We start from the raw sequence: 18,262 nt of genomic DNA on the forward strand, positions 1-18,262 counted from the left end.
TTAAAGTGAGACACATACATGACACACCTAAAACATACTACATACAACATATGTATAGAGCCACACCCCTACATATACATAACAATAAAATATTTAAATACTATCCAACTTGAGTATATAATGGAAGGAGGAAGCCTGAGAATTCACAAGCTTTAAATTGTTCTTATTTCTTATATTGTTTAATCCTCTTTTAATTTTTGTATTTATATCTTTTAACTTTTTATTGTTGTGAGCTGCCCTGAGTCCTCAGGGAGAAGGGCGGCATATAAATTTAATAAACCTTAAACCTTAATGCTGTATGGAATGAAATTATGGCTGAATCTGGATGTTCTGCTGCGGATACCACAAAGCCTCCTCCCAGAAGGTAACAAGGAAAACAGGTCGTGAAGAGGATGAGTAGTGTCCCAGATAATCTTACGGACCCTGTTCAAACAACGCTTCTGTGCTATGTCCTGGATGAGAGGGAAGGAACTGCCAATGATTTTTTTCAGCCATCCTCACCACTCTCTGCACCGCCTTCCTTTCTGAAGCAGTGATGCTTCCAAACCAGACTGTGATGCTGTATGACAGGATGCTCTCAATCGTCCCCCTGTAGAAAGTGGTCAGGACAGGGGAAGGAAGATGAGTTTCTCTCATGCGATGCAGAAAGTGCAGGCGCTGCTGTGCCTGCTTCACCAGTTTCTCACTGTTGAGCGACCAAGCCAGCCTATTTGTTAGCTGCACATCCAGGAATTTGATGCTGGTAACCATTTCCACAGGTGAATCATTAATGCACAGAGAAGTGTGGCTGTGCCTGCCTTTTCTGAAATCGACAATGATTTCTTTGGTTTTACCGGTATTTAAAACTAGGCTGTTTCCTTTACAACAGTTCACTGAACCCTCAACCTCCTTGCAATAAGCATTGTCATTGTCATCATGAATAAGGACCACTACTGTTGTGTCATCTGCGAACTTTACAATATGGTTGGTGGCAAACCTAGCACAACAGTCATGGGTCAACAGGGTGAACAGCAGCGGATTTAGGACGCAGCCCTGAGGAGAACCTGTGCTCAGGAAAATGATATTAATATGTATGTATGTATGTATGTATGTATGTATGTATGTATGTATGTATAGATCAATATCCAACCTAAGCCAGAGCATTTCCTTTTAGGATTAATGGACAAATGGGCAAAAAACCCATGAAACATTATTTCAATATATGAAATAATAACTGTATTACTTTGGCAAGATTATTATATGCAAAGGGATGGGCTAATGCCTCCTTAAGTAACACCAGCTGCCTGCAATTAGTGCAGGTTCGAGTCCCACCAGGCTCAAGGTTGACTCAGCCTTCCATCCTTCCGAGGTAGGTAAAATGAGGACCCAGATTGTTGGGGGCAATAAGCTGACTTTGTAATAATGCCGCTTGGGGGGGGGAAAGCCCTAATAAGCAGGCATATACCTAGAATGAAGGCTATTGCTAAGCACATTGATTTGTGTTTAGATTGTATACCGCCCTGAGTCTTCGGAGAAGGGCGGGATATAAATGGGATTTAAAAAAAAAGATTTAATGCTATTCACTATGGAGCCTGGGTTGTTGTAGTTGCAGATTTTGCTGAAATGGATACACTGACTTCTTTGGTTAGATAAAAGACATTATCTATCTACATTTATTGAAGGCTCAAAGCTCTTATGGACTTTTTGCATAAAAAGGAAAAAAAGGACAAACTTGTGATTAATGGATTTGATGATTACATAAGTAAAATAAATTTTTGCACAAAGGTTAAAATATATTTGTACTTATCATTGCACTGAAGATATTGGAAGTCACTTCATATATTTTTCCTTCTTTTCTATTTTTCTTTCTTTTCTATTTTTTCAACTTTTTTCTCCTATTTTTTTATTTTGCTTTCATTTTTTTATTTTCATTTTTTTCTTCCTTGATTTATATTAGTTTGTATTAGTTTTTAATATTCCTTTTCAAAAGTTTTAATAAAAACTTCCAGCTTTGGCTTGCCAACAGAGGAGGCATTTAGCCAGCACCTAAAGCCACTGCAGACAGATTGGCCTACATGCATTTTTTGCTTTCTATCTCAATCTGCATAGGATTACCAGTCAAGCTTTAATTTTCTTTTTTTGTAAGTGAACGTGATTATCTTCTTAATTTTGGACAGATCAAAATCAATGGTACCACCCTGGCCTGCATCTCAGACTGCAAACAGAATTGCAAAAGGCGACCAAGCTTCTCTGCCCAAATCAAATGGTGTGTGGATGCCAAGACACAACAGTGATGGATAGACTCATTATTGATTCAGTTATGAACAACTAAACTGGGAGCCAGGGCATATGGTTTAGCAGATGCTCCAAGCACAAGGCTTTACGGGTGGGGCAGTAGAGGTATTACCTTATTCTGGGCATATAAGTGAGAACTTAAAACCTTTTGGGACATTTTATGCTATTCATTATCATTCCAAAACAAGTACATAAGAGATAGCTTAATGTCGAAAGAAAATGACTCTGATATTCACATTAAACTAACAAAAACCTGGCTAAATAACATAACTCAGGATATTTTTAAATCCTTGTTCTTTGTCCTTTCTTATGTTATATTTGAAATTATTTCATATTGTGTCAGAAATGTGCCATTTGTGCTATTTGAAATGTGCTATTTGAAGTTTACCAAAGCATCCAATGTGCTATTTGAAGTTTACCAAAGCATCCAATTCCATCCATCCATTCATATTCCTCCCTTCTATACATTGTGTGCACATACGTATGTCCACTGAATAAACCCCAGGACAAAGCAAACTTTTGGATTATTCACTGACTTCAAGAATTTGAGAAAAATGCTGCAGAAAATGAAAAGAATTCACAAAACCATAGCAACAATGGAGACTCTTGGCTCCTGTGGTGTTTGCTAGACTTCAGTTTACATCGAACCCAATCAACTTGTCCAAAAATTAGATGCCAAGTCATATTCCAAAAATATTTGGCAGATCGTTAGCTAGACTTACACCAAAGCAGAAGTATTCAAATCCAGAACCCTTCCCAATGACTAATAAATGTGTATGACTCCTCCATGAGTAAAACTAATAAGCTCCTACTTTTTAATAGTGTGCCAGGGAACTAGTTTAACACTGAATGTGTTCCTTATCCCATTCTATGCTCCCTTTGCATATGGAAAATTCACCATCAGAACTCCATTCTGTCACCTGCCTATCCAAACAGTTGAAGTTTTTATACAACACTTAATCTCTTACTAGAAATCCATTTTCTGGATTTGCACAATATACTGAGGTATAAACTAGCTGAATTGGATAGATAAATAGGCTGGATTCACTCATTTTGTGAAGCCATAATATATATATTTTTCCCGTTGTGCACTTTCAGCTGCTAGATCTTGAATTGTGTGACACAAGGAATCTGGTTGATATCTGCTCAGTTCCCTTTAGGACAGAGCCCATAAGCTCCAGACACCACCTGGCTCAGGGACTCTGGTGCAGTGCCAGGAGCTTGCAGCCCTTTCCAGGCTGACCCCCAAATGCCCTCTCACTTCAAGCCCTATCCTGTCTGATGTAAAGGCTGTGCTTGCAGCCAGCAAAGCCAGCATGGAAACAGAACCCAGAAAAAACATTGTTGTCTGTGTAACCACATCTTAGAAGCAGGCAGAAAAGGGATATTATAATCTGTTGGTGTCAACATACCCATTATGTTATGGGTAACCGTGACCCTTTATGAGTTGGTAGTTCCACAACATTTGTGCAAACTATTCTTTCCACTGGTGAGGAACTCTTTCATGCTTCATTTGTGGAAGATACTTCAGGATAGGGTCTAGCCAATGGAAGGAGATGGCATTCACACAGAGCAAATGGACAGCCAGGCAGACCTAGGCTCTGCTGAGCAGCAAGCCGGGAAGAACACATTATGACAGGATCATCATCAGCAACACAAGATGTGATCAGGGTTTTATAGAAGGATGGAGGATACATAGTGAAAAGACTACACAAATTGATGCTGCAGATGACCGTACTCTAACCTCCAGATACTCTGCTGGTATGTTTATTTTTCCCCCCAGCCATTGAAAACCTAATTGCATTTAAGGAAGAGAAGCTCATTTGCCTAAGCAAAGTGAGACTTACAACTTTCTACTCAAATTTGAGATCCCCCTCCAGACAGCTGGATCATTGTCAGAATGTTATTTTGTGTGAAGAAACTACCCATGACCCCATATTCATTGCCCTAGAAGAACATAATGGAAGAAAGCAGTTCATCAGTAGAATTCATACATATTTGAAATTCAAAGTGAGGAATGATCAAATGAATCAATACTTGCTATACAAGACATAAAGCCCCAAAGCTCCAAAATACATAGAACTGCACAACCATGTCTGAAAATATAAGTGTTTTCAATGAAGGATGTGGAATGACTTGAAATAAGGCAATATTCTCGAGCAAGAAAACTATGTTGTAATCCTAGGAAATTATTCTTTGGAGTAACAAATGCATGGTTGACTTTTTCCAATGGTTTCATGCTGAAAAGCTTTGAGAAAAAGGATGGAAAAAGCAAAAAGGACAAAGGAGGTTGTTTGTACCATCTTCTCAAAAGGTTTCCTAAATAGAATTCAACAATTGGAATTCAGGCACACAAGCTCCATTCTGACAATATGAGCTGGTAATATTGTATTATGAATCACAAACGGTATCAGGAAAACACATTGCTATCTCATTCCTCAAACCAATCCTAACTGAAACAACTATCTCACTTCACTTTACTATTATGTAATACATACAGATAAAATACATACATACAGATAAAATCCTCTCTCTCTCTCTCTCTCTCTCTCTGTGTGTGTGTGTGTGTGTGTTTGTGTGTGTGTGTGTGTGAGAGAGAGAGAGAGAGAGTGAGAGAGAGAGACAGACAGACAGACAGACAGAGACAGAGAGAGAGAGAGAGAGAGAGAGAATTAAGATAAAATGAACATGCCAATTCTTAAGCAACAAATACACAATTCTAAAATTTCTTAAGTTCTTAGTGATTACAAAATGCTTATGGACATTTTTGCTGAAAAAGAAAGAGAAAAAATGAACATGAATTCTGGGTTCAAAGATCAGAAAGGCTTGTAGAAAGAAGAAAATTGTGATGCAGTCTTTGAGAGGGTAAGGGATACTTTTAGGACTTTTCTGATACACACTGTCTATACTTTGGCAAGTATATGTGCATGTGTGTGCATACACACACTCACAATCAACACACCCCATATATAGACATAAGTAAAAAAAACTATGCTTCACCTGGACCATACTGATTCAACCATTCCATTAAAGTAAATCTTCCAGAACAGGAAGTGGTGCATATTGTTCATCTTAAACCTGATTGTTTTTGTGAAAAATTTATGTCCAGAAAATGCTTGGCCTCCCTCAAAAACAGCTGGTAAAAATGGCTTAAGTAAATGATGGAATGTTCTGGTGTTCCACAGAATATTCTGTTCCTGCAATAATAACAGTCTGGTTTTGAATGTCCCTGTTATGCAGGCATACCCATACAGAATCTTCAAATTGGTTTTTACCATCATAGGGGAAGCTAAGCATGGGACAAGAATTTCCTATGGATTTTGTTAATTAATCTTGAGGTTCTCATCTTAAATTCTGGGGTATCTTCCTTTTGGGTCAATGTAGAGGCTAATGCCAAGTAACTTAAAGCCTCCTGAGCAATATTGAACTATTTACCCAATCCACATAGCCCATACCAGATATAGCATGCAAGTTGTAACTATTTCAAACTTTTTGAAATGCCTAAAAACTATTAATTACTTTACATAACAATCTCACTAAAATGATAAGCAGAATACTTCCAGAAAGAGAACAAGTTAGGAAATATGGATGCAGATGTACAAAAATAAGTCACCTTATCCTCTTCCTTGGAAAATATTCATCCACCCAAAAGCAATAATTGTCAAGTAATGATGATTTAAAAGAGATTTTTTACTAAGTACAAATGGCACTTTTGGCAAGTCCTCATCACCTTTCAAGATGCTCAAGATTCAGTTAGGATTCACTTTCTTGATATGTCCACCAGTAAACCATATAAAGACCATTAAAATAATGTCTGCTATTCTATACTTAAATAGCCAATTAATTCTTTCTCTTAGGCTTTTTTCTCTTATTGGTTTAATTCCAATACTTCTTCTAGGATTTAAAAATCTCAACAGCTTGTATATTTTTAAATTAAAGCTCAAGGCTGAGCTCTTTATTAAAGGATTAATTAAACGGAGATATCATGCAACGTAGTACTAACGAACAGTCCTGAAAAATAGAATGCTATAATTTCTATGCTTTGTTTTCATACAAGTGTGTAAAGTTCAGGGACACAGACTGCTCAGTACTTGTGCTACTTCTATGAATTGCTTACACTACTCTGTTATGTACAAGATTCGTATGCAATTATTTTCAGTTACCTTACTTTTTTAAAAAAAACAAAAACAAAGGCAAGTTAAACCAAGGTTTGTCATAATGTCATAATGTCCGAGGTTGCACATAACACTAAGCCGTAATAAGTGAATTTATGCATGCAACTAAATCATATTCCTCAACAAATTGCATTATGTCTTACTGTAATACAGGAGCCTATCCTGAATGGTTAAGTTATCACATTATAAATATGCACAGCTGAACTGGCCTCATCTATGCAGTGGTTAATGTACTGGAACAAAAACGGTGAGACCGTGAGTTCCAGCCTTCCCTTAGGCACGAAAACCCACCTCACAATTTTGCCTTGAATTGTATAAAATAAAGATGGCATGGATTATTATTAATAATAATAATAATAATAATAATAATAATGATAATAATAATAATAATATCATAATCAGAAACAGCAACTGCTGTGCCCCAGTTCACTGATATGTGCCTGTCCCAGGCCTTACTCATTGTTCCCAGAAGTAGGCTGTTGCTTTCAGATATACCAGGGAATGCTGACCTATTGTCAGTACGAATCATAAAACTCAGGGGTCTTCAAACTTGGCCCTTTTATGACTTGTGGACTTCAACTCCCAGAATTCCTCAGCCAGCATGCCTAGTTGAGGAATTCTGGGAGTTGAAGTCCACAAGTCATAAAAGGGCCAAGTTTGAAGACCCCTGAACAGTCAATCTCACCATTTTGCAGAATGGGAGAAGGTGCACCATGATCTTTTCCTCAGGCAGAAAAAACATGTGGAGCAGGCTTTGTGATATAATGTTATCAGCTCGATTTTACCAACAATACACTAATCTTCTACCCAGAATTGACCAGCTTGCAACTTAAAAAGAATGAATCCCACAGAAAAAGAAGATATGGAGAAGTTTTCTCCCTCATTCCTCTTGCCTGTTCTACAGAATGGAAACAAAATTCCATATGTGCAAGTCTGATAGAGGAAGGAGGCATTTCAATGGTTCTTGCTGCAAGCTGATGCTAACAAAATTGAAATAGATAGAAATAATAAATAACAATGATTTCCCGTCAAAGGTCTGTCATATACAATCTTTGGGAAACTGGACTCCTTTGTTTTTATCAGAAGCCTGCCATTAATGGGTCAGGATGAGCCTTACCTGCAGCCATAACTTGTTCTTCACTGCATCCCTTCCTGTAGCAATGCACTGAAATGTTGCATTCTGACCTGCATTGACCTCTACATCCCCCAGCCTCAAGAAATGAGGAGATTTATCTGCAGAGATAGGGAAAGCAAAAAAAAAAGTTATCAAAGGGTACGCTCAGTCATTTAAAAAAAAATCCCCCCAAAGATACACAGAGACAGGGAAAGCAAAAAAAGTTACCAAAGGGTATGCTCAGCTACATTTTTTTATTATTATTATTCTCCCAAAGATACACAGCACTGAGTCTTTGGGGCAAAAAAAATTCATACATGGAAGAAAAAATTGTTTTAGCTCAGTAAGAAGACCTGCCAAATAGGATGGGAAGAAATTGCAAATCTGAATGTGAATTTCAACGATATTCAATGTGAAACTACTGCATTAATAACACAAAGGATCAGATTTAATTAGCTGTATGTTATGGTAGATTGGGGGAATGTTGAGTCCCTGTCAGTAAATATCATCTGCATCTCAGACATAGCATTGTTTGAGCCAGTGACAATCCTTTTTTATACTTTCTGCATTGCCTCAGGGAAAGCTTTGTGACAAAACTCTGTGTATGAAAAAAAATGGGTTGAAAAAGGCACTGACAGCAGATAAGGTATGGGCTTATTATGTAGTAAGGCACTGTTTCTCAACCTTGGTGTTTCTCAATATCAACCTCAATTTTAAGGTGTGTGTGTACTTCAGCTCCCAGAATTCCTTAGCCAGTCCACATATCTAGAATTGCTGAGGTTGAAAAATACTGTATTAAGGTAAAGACTCTCTCAGGTAGTGACTACATGGAGATTTGTGTTTGTGTGTGTGTGTGTGAGTGTGAGTGTGTGTGTGTGTTTTGCAAGAATGCAGATGCAGTTTGTCATGATCTTCTTCCAAATTTCTAGGGGGAAGGGGTGTTTTTTTATATTCCATTCTAGCTTGCAGCTTTGAAATTTCATACCCTGTTCCTAAATTACCAAAGATTAGGGATAAGCAATTATCCTTAGTCTACTTTCCAGAAACTCAGTTTCACTTGTTATTACACTCTTCCATAACATGCACTAATTATAATTAATTTCTTCAAGTCTGTCTGTGAGGCATCTTGGAAACTTCAAACAATTAAAACGTATAAACATCCAAAGGATGCCAGCCACCGTTACCTTATGGTAAGATAAGCGATAGATAGATAGATAGATAGATAGATAGATAGATAGATAGATAGATAGATAGATAGATAGATAGACAGACAGACAGACAGACAGACAGACAGACAGACAGACAGACAGACAGACAGACAAACAAACAAACAAACAAATCCATCCTTGAGCCTATTGGGGAAGAACTGATGTAATTTTCTTTGGCTTTGCTGGTGCATACAACCTGTCAGACTAAGGGCATACGAAACTTAAAAAAAAGCCATATAGTCAGGACTATTTTCATAGCTATTATAATAGCTACAGTAACAGAATCTGAATATGTCCTGCCCTCCCTCTCCCCCTTTTATCTTTGTGTGAAGTAGGGAAGGGCTTGCCTGAAATGTATACATACATTAGTTTCTTGGACTGGTTTGAAGTCCCACTTATCTGATCACCACTGTGGCGGGATCTGTTCCTCCTGTCCTTCAAGGCCTCTGCATTCAATACAACCTGGGGGTCTACTCATGATCCCTATCCTGTCCCCAAATTTTCAAAGACATGACCCCAAATACAGCAACAACGGCAGCAGAGAAACCATATCCGAAAACAGAAATTTTTCAGAACTGTCACAATGCTTTTTTAAAATAGGATTGATAAATTGTTGTTACCTGCTTTTATTATGGGGAGTAAAATGAATTTTAAAAATCCAGCTCACAATAAACTATTAGGCACCCTTTATTTCACGTTAATTACAGTCCATTAAGAGTGGGAGAGAATCGTTGAATTGAAATAATAATGTGATAACAAAATAACACTTGTGACTTTGACATTCTCATTTCCTTTTTCTAACACATCAGGAAAAAAAAGATAGAAAAACAGTGGTAGCAGCAAGACACCAATGGCTAAGTAATGAAAACACCAGTCTGACAATATTGACCCTCTCTTAGAAAAGACAGAGAAAAGTGTGCCTCTTAATCATTCTTACCACAAGGGTAGCTCAGAACCTGGATGTCATCGATGGCAATGTAGCCATTTCTCCCATCTGAGACTTCAGCCTCAAATATTACCTGTCAAAGAGAAAGAAGAAATGTTTACAACATACACTGCAAAGGAATTCCCATTGGTCTAGACTAGAGTGAGGAGTGGATTTTCTCATTCAAGCCAAGCGTTCTGAGAACAGATTTAATCATGTTCACAGCTCTTTATTTATTCAGAGATAAATTCTTAATTAATACTTGTCAATGCTCACTTTTCAGGGGCCTGTTACACAGAATTTACCATTTTAAAAAGAGCCAGAGTTTCCAGGTGAAAGAGACAAAGATTTTTCAGCTTTTTCATGATATTGTCTAGGAGACAAGTCTTCCACAGTGACAGTGAAAGTAAAAACCAAATTTGCCTGCAGCTGTCTTTATTCTTTGCTAAGCATGTGATAAAACTGTCACACAAGAAATAATGAAGCCATAGGTATTATATTATGGGCAGTAGCTTGGAATTACTATCTACTATGAATGGTCCTCATATGCCTTAGTCCTTAGCAAGGACTAAGAATTTTCATGAAAAAGTAAGGGTGCATATTTAGGCGATGTTCCTTAGGAATTTCGTGGGAAGAAAGGACAATTTTTACCTGTAACGCCATCTCCCATGCTATTTTGGCAAATGCCCTGGCCCTCTTGTAGAGTTTTTAAGGGGGCAGAAAGTAGAAAGAAGAACTGGCCAAAATGTCTCCTCCTCCTCCTTTTCTCCTTCTAAGATATTTCTATGGCTAAAGTTTATCACACCATATTAAAGTTTATCACATACAACTTAGATCTATCCTAATGTAACACCTGTTCTGAAAACTTAATGGGCTGTATATACCATTCTCATAGCCTCTATATATCCCTTCTTTCAACTACTGAGCACCAGGGCCCAGATATCTCGTAAAATTCAATGTGCTGTACATTATCATTCAAGTACAAAGATCTGTAAGTTTAATTTCTGGTAGAGGGGTTGAACCTACAATACAACATCTGGCTATTGCCTAACAATCCCCAATAATGATGAAACTGATAATGTGATGCCAACTGGTAGAAATGTAACCCATTACATTTAGATTATTTATTTATTTAGTGAATAAATTGGGGGTGAGGTTGATGCACACTTTTGTTATTTGATTTTTTTAAAAGAAAAGTAAGCAATGCTTCTTTTACTGGAAAGAATCTTTGTTGTAAATATTTTAATTAATCACAGTCTTATCAAGATACATTATTTGCCACATCATTAAATATTTTTATTGAGCTAATCAGGCAATCTCTGCCACCAGAAGCACCAGAAGGCAGGAGGAGAAGCAATGCATGGAAACTAATCAAGGAGAGAACTAAGAAGAAATTTCCTGACAATGAGAAATTGAGAGTGATCCATTAGTGGAGGTTTTTAAGAAATTGGACAGTCATTTGTCCAGAATGGTATAGGGCAGACATGTCAAACACAAGGCCCGGGGGCCAGATCCGGCCCGCGAAGTGGTTTCATGCGGCCCGCGAAGCCATCCTGGAAACAGTGAGGGAACGGCCCCTGCTGCCTTGGCCTTGGCCCAGAGACCCTCCTTCTGCCAGAGACCCTCAGATCTGTCCCACTCCTGCCCAGGCCCCCATAGGCACCCTTCATGCGAACGATGTAGAGCTGGCCATGCCTACCCAGTAGGCCATACACACTCTAGCCACGCCCACCCAGTAGGCCACGCCCACCCAGGCCATACCCACCCAGTCCCCTGAGGGCAACCGCAATGCTGATGCGGCCCTCAATGAAATTGAGTTTGACACCCCTGGTATAGGGCATGATGATATACATTGTCCTGGGCTGCAGGAATGGCTGGTGATTGCACACACATATGCGAGCACCCCCTACTTGCGCTAGCAGTCCATTTGCATATGCATGTGGGTGCCAGCGTTGCAGGTGCACCTGGCCCGATTGTGCATGCGCTAGCACCTCCATGCACATACCCATTTGCTCATGTGCACACACATGCAAGCACACACATTTCCCTGCTCCTCCCTTTTCCTCTGGCTGCCAACCTGGAAAGGTTGGGGGCCTTTTGTACAGTGACTCCTGCTTGTGCACGGGGTTGGACTAGAAGACCTCCACGGTCTCTTCCAACTCTGTTGTTCCGTTATGTAAATAATACAGACAATGACCCTAAAAAGAGAGGGAAATCATTATTCGGTATAATCTAAGCTTAACATATCCTATTATGCGAAGGAAGGAAGGAAGGAAGGAAGGAAGGAAGGAAGGAAGGAAGGAAGGAAGGAAGGAAGGAAGGAAGGAAGGAGGGAATCAGATATGAACAGTACTCTCTTATTCTCAAATAGTGCTAAATTAAATGAAAGTGAGTCCTTCCACCACTTATCAGAATCCAGAGAAAACAAACATTGACAAATGAATTGTTGGTCTTTTGACAAGCCTTACATTTGTAATGAAGAGAAGTGAGGTATTCCCCTTTTCACAACAGAAGTGTTTTACTTTTTTAAAAAAATAAGCATGTTGCTATGACCATATTATTTTAGCAACTAATTGATAACTGATAATAATACAGAATGCAATTTATGCAATTATAAAATGATCTATACAAATTAGGTGAACATATACATGTGGAGAGAGGTAGAATAACAGTTGCCAGCCTGTTAGAAATGCTATTTTGTTCTTTGGGAAATCTCACATAAAGAAGATTATTTAAGCAAATAAATGTGTTTTAGATAATAAAAAAATTAGCACGCTCACAGGCTAGAACTGCATGGTAAAAATAATCAGCTTTATATACCACTTAATGAATAATCTTTTACTTCTCAAAGGCGTATTTCCTCTCCTTGCAATCACTTTGCTCCAAAGAAATTCCATTTTAATTCACAGTTCTAACCCATAAAATAACCATGAAGAAAACCATATAGTATATTTATTGTAATCTTTTAACTTGGTTAACTGATAACATCTAGAGGGCTACTGTAAAACTGGAAAATATAAAAGGGTAATCAATATCAAGAAGAAACTTCCTAAGCAAGCAAACATCGTTGTAGTGCTATAACATCAATGTTTTGGCCATAGAACGGAGAAACCATTTACATTATCCAGTTGCCAAATTGCATTCTAAAGAATAATATTACACAGAATTTTCCCAGAGGGGCCCAGATTAAGAAACTGCACAGTCTCAAACTGGATGGGGGGGGAGAGTTTCAGGATAGCCACACTCTAGAATCCGTGAGAATATATCTAGTAGTTTACAAAGTTATAATTTTAGTTCAGTAAGATTCTGTCTATGTGGTGTGAGCAAATATAGGACTGGATTCAACTTGATCTCATTGGTTCATCGTTGGGCTTGGGCCTGACATAAACCTAGATATAAATTCACTATCCAATTCCTGATGCTTCTGTTCCCAATTTCTTTTCTTTTTAATAAATCTGATTAGGGAAGCCTCAGTGAGAATATTTATTTATTTATTTATTTATTTATTTATTTATTTATTTATTTATTTATTTATTTTTATTTTTATTTTTATATTTATTTATTTATTTATTTATTTATTTATTTATTTATTTATTTATTTATTATTTATTTATTTATTTATGGGACTTATATGCCGCCCTATCTCCTGAAGGACTCAGGGCGGCTCACAACAATAAAACAGCTATAAAAAACAGTAATACAAATATTAAAAAAGAATTAAATTACAAAGCCCCATAATTAATTACTAAAACCAATAAGATTAAAACAATATTAAAAAACCCCATCCTCAGTCCAGGTTGGAGAATATTGTCAAATGTAATCACCTTGATAACAAAATCCTAAATTCTTGTCCACCTTGCATATTCCATAAGTTTATTCGCTCAATTCTGGATTCCTTCAAATGAACTGTTTCCTGTTATTGTACAATAATCTGATTGTGTCCATGTTTCTTTATGGGAATAAAAAGCAATCATTCTATATCTCTTCTCCGATATTGTGAACACTATACAACAACATACTAAGTCCAATGTTGCAATGATCTTTAATTAGGGTTGAAAGACAGGAAGAGATATAGCCAACATTGAAAGCAAATAGGTCTCTGTGGCCATTATTGTTACAATATATAACAACATACTAGGCCCAATGTTGCAATGAGCTATAATTAGGATTGAAAGACAAGAAGAGATATAGCCAACACTGAAAGCAAATAGAGCCATTGGGACAACAGGATATTTTAAGGTGTGAAAGACTTTGGAATGTTTGGTTGCATACAAAATATGCATCAATATAAAAACTATTAAATATGGAGAAGCAGAAGAGTCTATATAAAGGTGGACATAGAAAAAGATATTGCTAGCTTCTTCTACAAAGCTAGCTTATAGAATCAAATCAGCACTTCTAAAATAAATTTCAGTCCCACTTTCCCATGTGACCAATAAATGGCTCTGACCAACAAATTTATTTATTTATTTATTTATTTATTTATTTATTTATTTATTTATTTATTTATTTATTTATGGGATTTATATCCCGCCCTATCTCCCGAAGGACTCAGGGCGGCTAACAACAAAACACAAAATAAGTACAGAAATCAAGATAAAAATAAAATTAAAATCATCTGTGCAATAAATTAAAATTAAAAACTAAAAAATAAATTAAAAATTCTAAATATAATTAATTAAAATGCCTGTCAGTCCAGGTCAGCCTGGTGGAAAAGGAGTGTTTTGAGGCCGCGGCGAAAGGACAGGAGATTTTGGGCCATCCGAAGCTCAGGGGGGAGCTGATTCCATAGGGCTGGCGCTCCCACAGAGAAGGCCCTCCCCCTGGGGGTCGCCAGCCGACATTGTCTAGCTGATGGTACCCTGAGGAGGCCTTCTCTGTGTGAGCGTACTGGACGATGGGAATTTGTTCCCGGCAGCAGATGGTCCTGCAAGTATCCCGGGCCTAAGCCATGTAGGGCTTTAAAGGTAAGTACCAGCACCTTAAATCTCACCCGGAGGGCAACTGGTAGCCAATGCAGCTCAAATATTTCCTCTTTTTCTCCTTGCAATTTATTTTCCCCTTGCTAAGCTCTAGTATACATCAAGATGAGTAGAAAGGCAGAATTCAGAACTGTCCAAAACCTAATAGTCCTTGTCATTTTATCAGATCATTTAGCTGGCATATCATTTGGTTCTGTTCAACTACAGGAAGACATGGATTCTTGCTAGCTTAATTATCTGAAACTTGAGCTGAAATGTAGGTCACTCCTAATATCTGGAGTCAAGAACATTAAAGAACTAGATGCAGAAGGAACAGCTGTCCCAGCAACATAGAAGAAAACTTAATATATCAGCTTGAAAGTAAAATGAATTGGACTTTATGCTATTTTTTCTCTCATTCTGCTTAGTTGAAATCCTTATGCATTCTGATTCATGAAGCTCCTGATTCATTTCTGGTAAAGTGGTTTTTATTATTAAATGAAGGACTTACTAGATCAAATTGTTTCTCTTTCTTAACATTAAAAAATATAATATAGGAACATTTAAGTAATTCTACGTGTGTTAATTTACACCCTAGATATCAGAAATAGAAGATATTCTGTACTGAGAACCTGGAAAAGGTAACTAAAATACCGAAAGTAAATACAAAAAGTTAATTATTTTTTCAACTTTATCTCTTTTATAAATGTAAAAATAAAATCACATTAGTTACTGTACTCAGAAGACTGTAATTTTATAGTTGTCTATTTCTATACTTGTAGAATCTATGGAAATTGAAGAAGGAATTCAATGGCTATTATATAAACAGCATCTTAGCCAGGATAGATAGTTAGTGTGAAGAAAAAAATTCAAGATTTTCCCACCTTGATTCTCTTTAGTAGAAGAAGAGTCATAAATCTCTGCCAAGTTTTAAGCTTCTGCCATTATAACCTATAACAATAATTTTATGTAGTGTCTCTCCTCAGAATTGGCTTACGTTGAACGGCTGACAACTATTTCCACCAGTTATTGTATTATCAGGGAGATGCTTTAGTTTAGGTTCAGTATTAAAGATGCAAAGTAAAGGAAGAAAGACCAAACATAACCACTACCACTTATACTTTAAATATACTTTAAATATATACTGCTCAAAAAAATAAAGGGAACACTTAAACAACACAATGTACTGTATTTAATAGTAGGATGTCTTATCATGTGTTCCCTTTATTTTTTTGAGCAGTATACTTTAAAGCAGAGTTCCCCAACCTTTCCAGCTTTGTGGACTGGTGGGGAGGGGAAAGGGGATGCTTCTGGGCGAACAGCGGGCAAGTGTGTAGCTCCATTTGCAGGCAAGTGGGCAAATACGCAGCCTGCCACTTGGAGCATGTCCACACGTGCTCGTCCACTGTGCCATAAATGGGGATGCGCACATGTGTGTGTTTAACGGCTGTTTTGGGTGGCCCGATTCTGAACAGCTTATGGTCTGGTTAGGGACCCCTGCTTTAAAGCATAAAATATTATGCTATTGTGTATTTTAGACCTAATGGGCTTTTACTATAGCTGTCTGCAACACAGTGATCTTTTACACACTTCTGTAATTTATTTATTTTATTTTTATTACATTTATATCCCGCCCTTCTCCGAAGACTCAGTCCTGTGTATGTATCCCTTTCCTTGTCTCCTGTTGTCTCCTTTTTCCCAATAAATCCCGATCCCATCTGTAGCTTCACTGGTTTTAGCCAGGAATTTCTTATTACAACTTTCCTGACATGCAAGACTGTATGATTACAAAGCCATTTCTTATGTTTCAGAATTTGCCCAGGGATTTAAGTGCCTTATTCTGATGCTTTAGGAAGGAAAACATGTTAACAGTTTTCCTAGTAGCATGGGTAAAGGGAAAAAAAAGTGATGGGTAGGAAGACTCAGAATTCCTCCTGGACAGGCTAAGACGCCTTAGAAGATTTAGACTTACTTGCTGCCTACTGTAAAAAAAATTTCCTGGAGAACCCTTGGACCAAGAAGGCTGCCAGGGAGGTTTAAAATTACCTTTCTTCTTGATTTGTAACAATAGCATAAGTGACAGCATTTTGTCTTCTTGCTAGCAGCAGGAAAATCAAGCCAAGATTGTCACATGGCTATAAAAAGAAGAATATCAGCAGAAAATATCACCAGTATAAACAGGTCTAGGGCAGGTGTCCCTAATCCCCAGTCCGTGGATCAGTACCGGGCTGCGGCATGCCAGTGTTCTGAACCAGCCCTCTTCTAGCAAACCCCTATTCAAAAGAAGAGACTGGAGAGCGTCCAAGGCTAAAAGGCTTCTGCCAAGATTTAATTACGCAGTTAACAAAAACACTAGAGCTTGTCTTCTCAAGCGGAAAAGTTGCTTTCAGCAACCAGCCCCTCCCCAAACACTCCTTTTATAGAGAGCTCAGGGCGTGGTCTCCCTGTGCCTCCTCCCGAGGAGTCCCACATTCTTTCTTTGTTTGTTCCTGCTCGACTGCCTCCTGCGTCGGGCGTCCTTGAACAGGGCCAGCTGTGGGTCATCATCTTCCGCACTATCGGGCTCACGCAGCTGAGAAGAGGGCCCCGGCTGGGAACTCTGCCAAGCCTCCACGCCATCATCAACCGGTTCGTCTCCCACACGGTCCTCCTCCCCCTCATCTGAGTCCTCCGACACATCTGAGCCGGCTGCCGAAACCACAGGCTGGCCCTGAGTCACAACAGCCAGCAACTGGTCTGCACAAACAAGGAAAACCCCGTCCATGGAAAAACCTCTCTCCACGTAACTGGTCCCTGGTGCTCAAAAGGTTGGGGAACTTTGGTCTAGGGAAATAACCCTATTTTGAACTTTGGAGTATCAGATCGCCTCCCTCCCTTACCACCTTTCCCTTATACCAGGGGTGTGAAACTGCCAGGCCACGGGCAAGAGGCGTCACACCAAAGCCGCGCCCACCTCATTGCCGACAATGAGAAAAAAGTTGCAATACGTCACAACATGTCATGTGACGTCGCAAGTTTGACATCTGTGCCTTACACAGTCACACTAACAACTACACAGAGAGAAAACACTTGCAGTACATGATCATTTCAGGCAGCGTGAGTTCCTCCTTGAAATGGTAAAACTGGGAAGGGATGTCTCAACATGCATTTTTATCTAATCCACAAAATTTTTGTTGACATAATAAAATGACTCTCCCATGTGAAACTTCCAGATAATTTTTGCTTCACTAATTTAGGAACCATGAAAACGTAATTATTTCCCTTGGAATGCTAAGTAATGCTGTGAGGCTGTATCTTCTGCTGAGAGAACCCTGGGGATTTTTTTTAAAAAAAAAAAACAGTCAATCAAATACTTGGGTGGAAAATTTGTAATGTAGCTTCTTAAAGATGTGCTAGTTAAGAAACACACCTCTCAGGAGAACTGAAAATGGAGTTAAATGGCCATCTACTTGTTTTTCAAATCAGTCTGATTCCTAAGAAGGTTGGTTGGCAAATGTTATCTAGTAAATTTATCTAATGATAATCAGATGAGGCAGTTTTTCCCATTTGCCATTATTTTTCCACAGGGATTTAAGCCTGCCAAATGATTACACAAATGCAATGTT

At 38.2% G+C, this 18,262-nt stretch overlaps 1 protein-coding gene across 2 annotated transcripts in view; it reads right to left on the minus strand.

Moving 5' to 3' along the window:
• PTPRK (protein tyrosine phosphatase receptor type K) overlaps positions 1-18,262 on the minus strand; it is a 414,542-nt gene that overhangs the window by 229,405 nt on the left and 166,875 nt on the right. For both annotated transcript variants that reach the window (XM_083379926.1, XM_083379925.1), the window contains exons 4-5: positions 9,709-9,790; positions 7,567-7,682 (exon numbers count right to left, since the gene is read on the minus strand). In XM_083379926.1, the coding sequence (XP_083236052.1) occupies positions 7,567-7,682; positions 9,709-9,790 (198 nt within the window). The remainder of the gene's footprint in view (positions 1-7,566; positions 7,683-9,708; positions 9,791-18,262) is intronic.

Source organism: Vipera ursinii, assembly GCF_947247035.1.
Source record: "Vipera ursinii genome assembly, chromosome: 1".
Lineage (NCBI taxonomy): Eukaryota > Metazoa > Chordata > Lepidosauria > Squamata > Viperidae > Vipera > Vipera ursinii.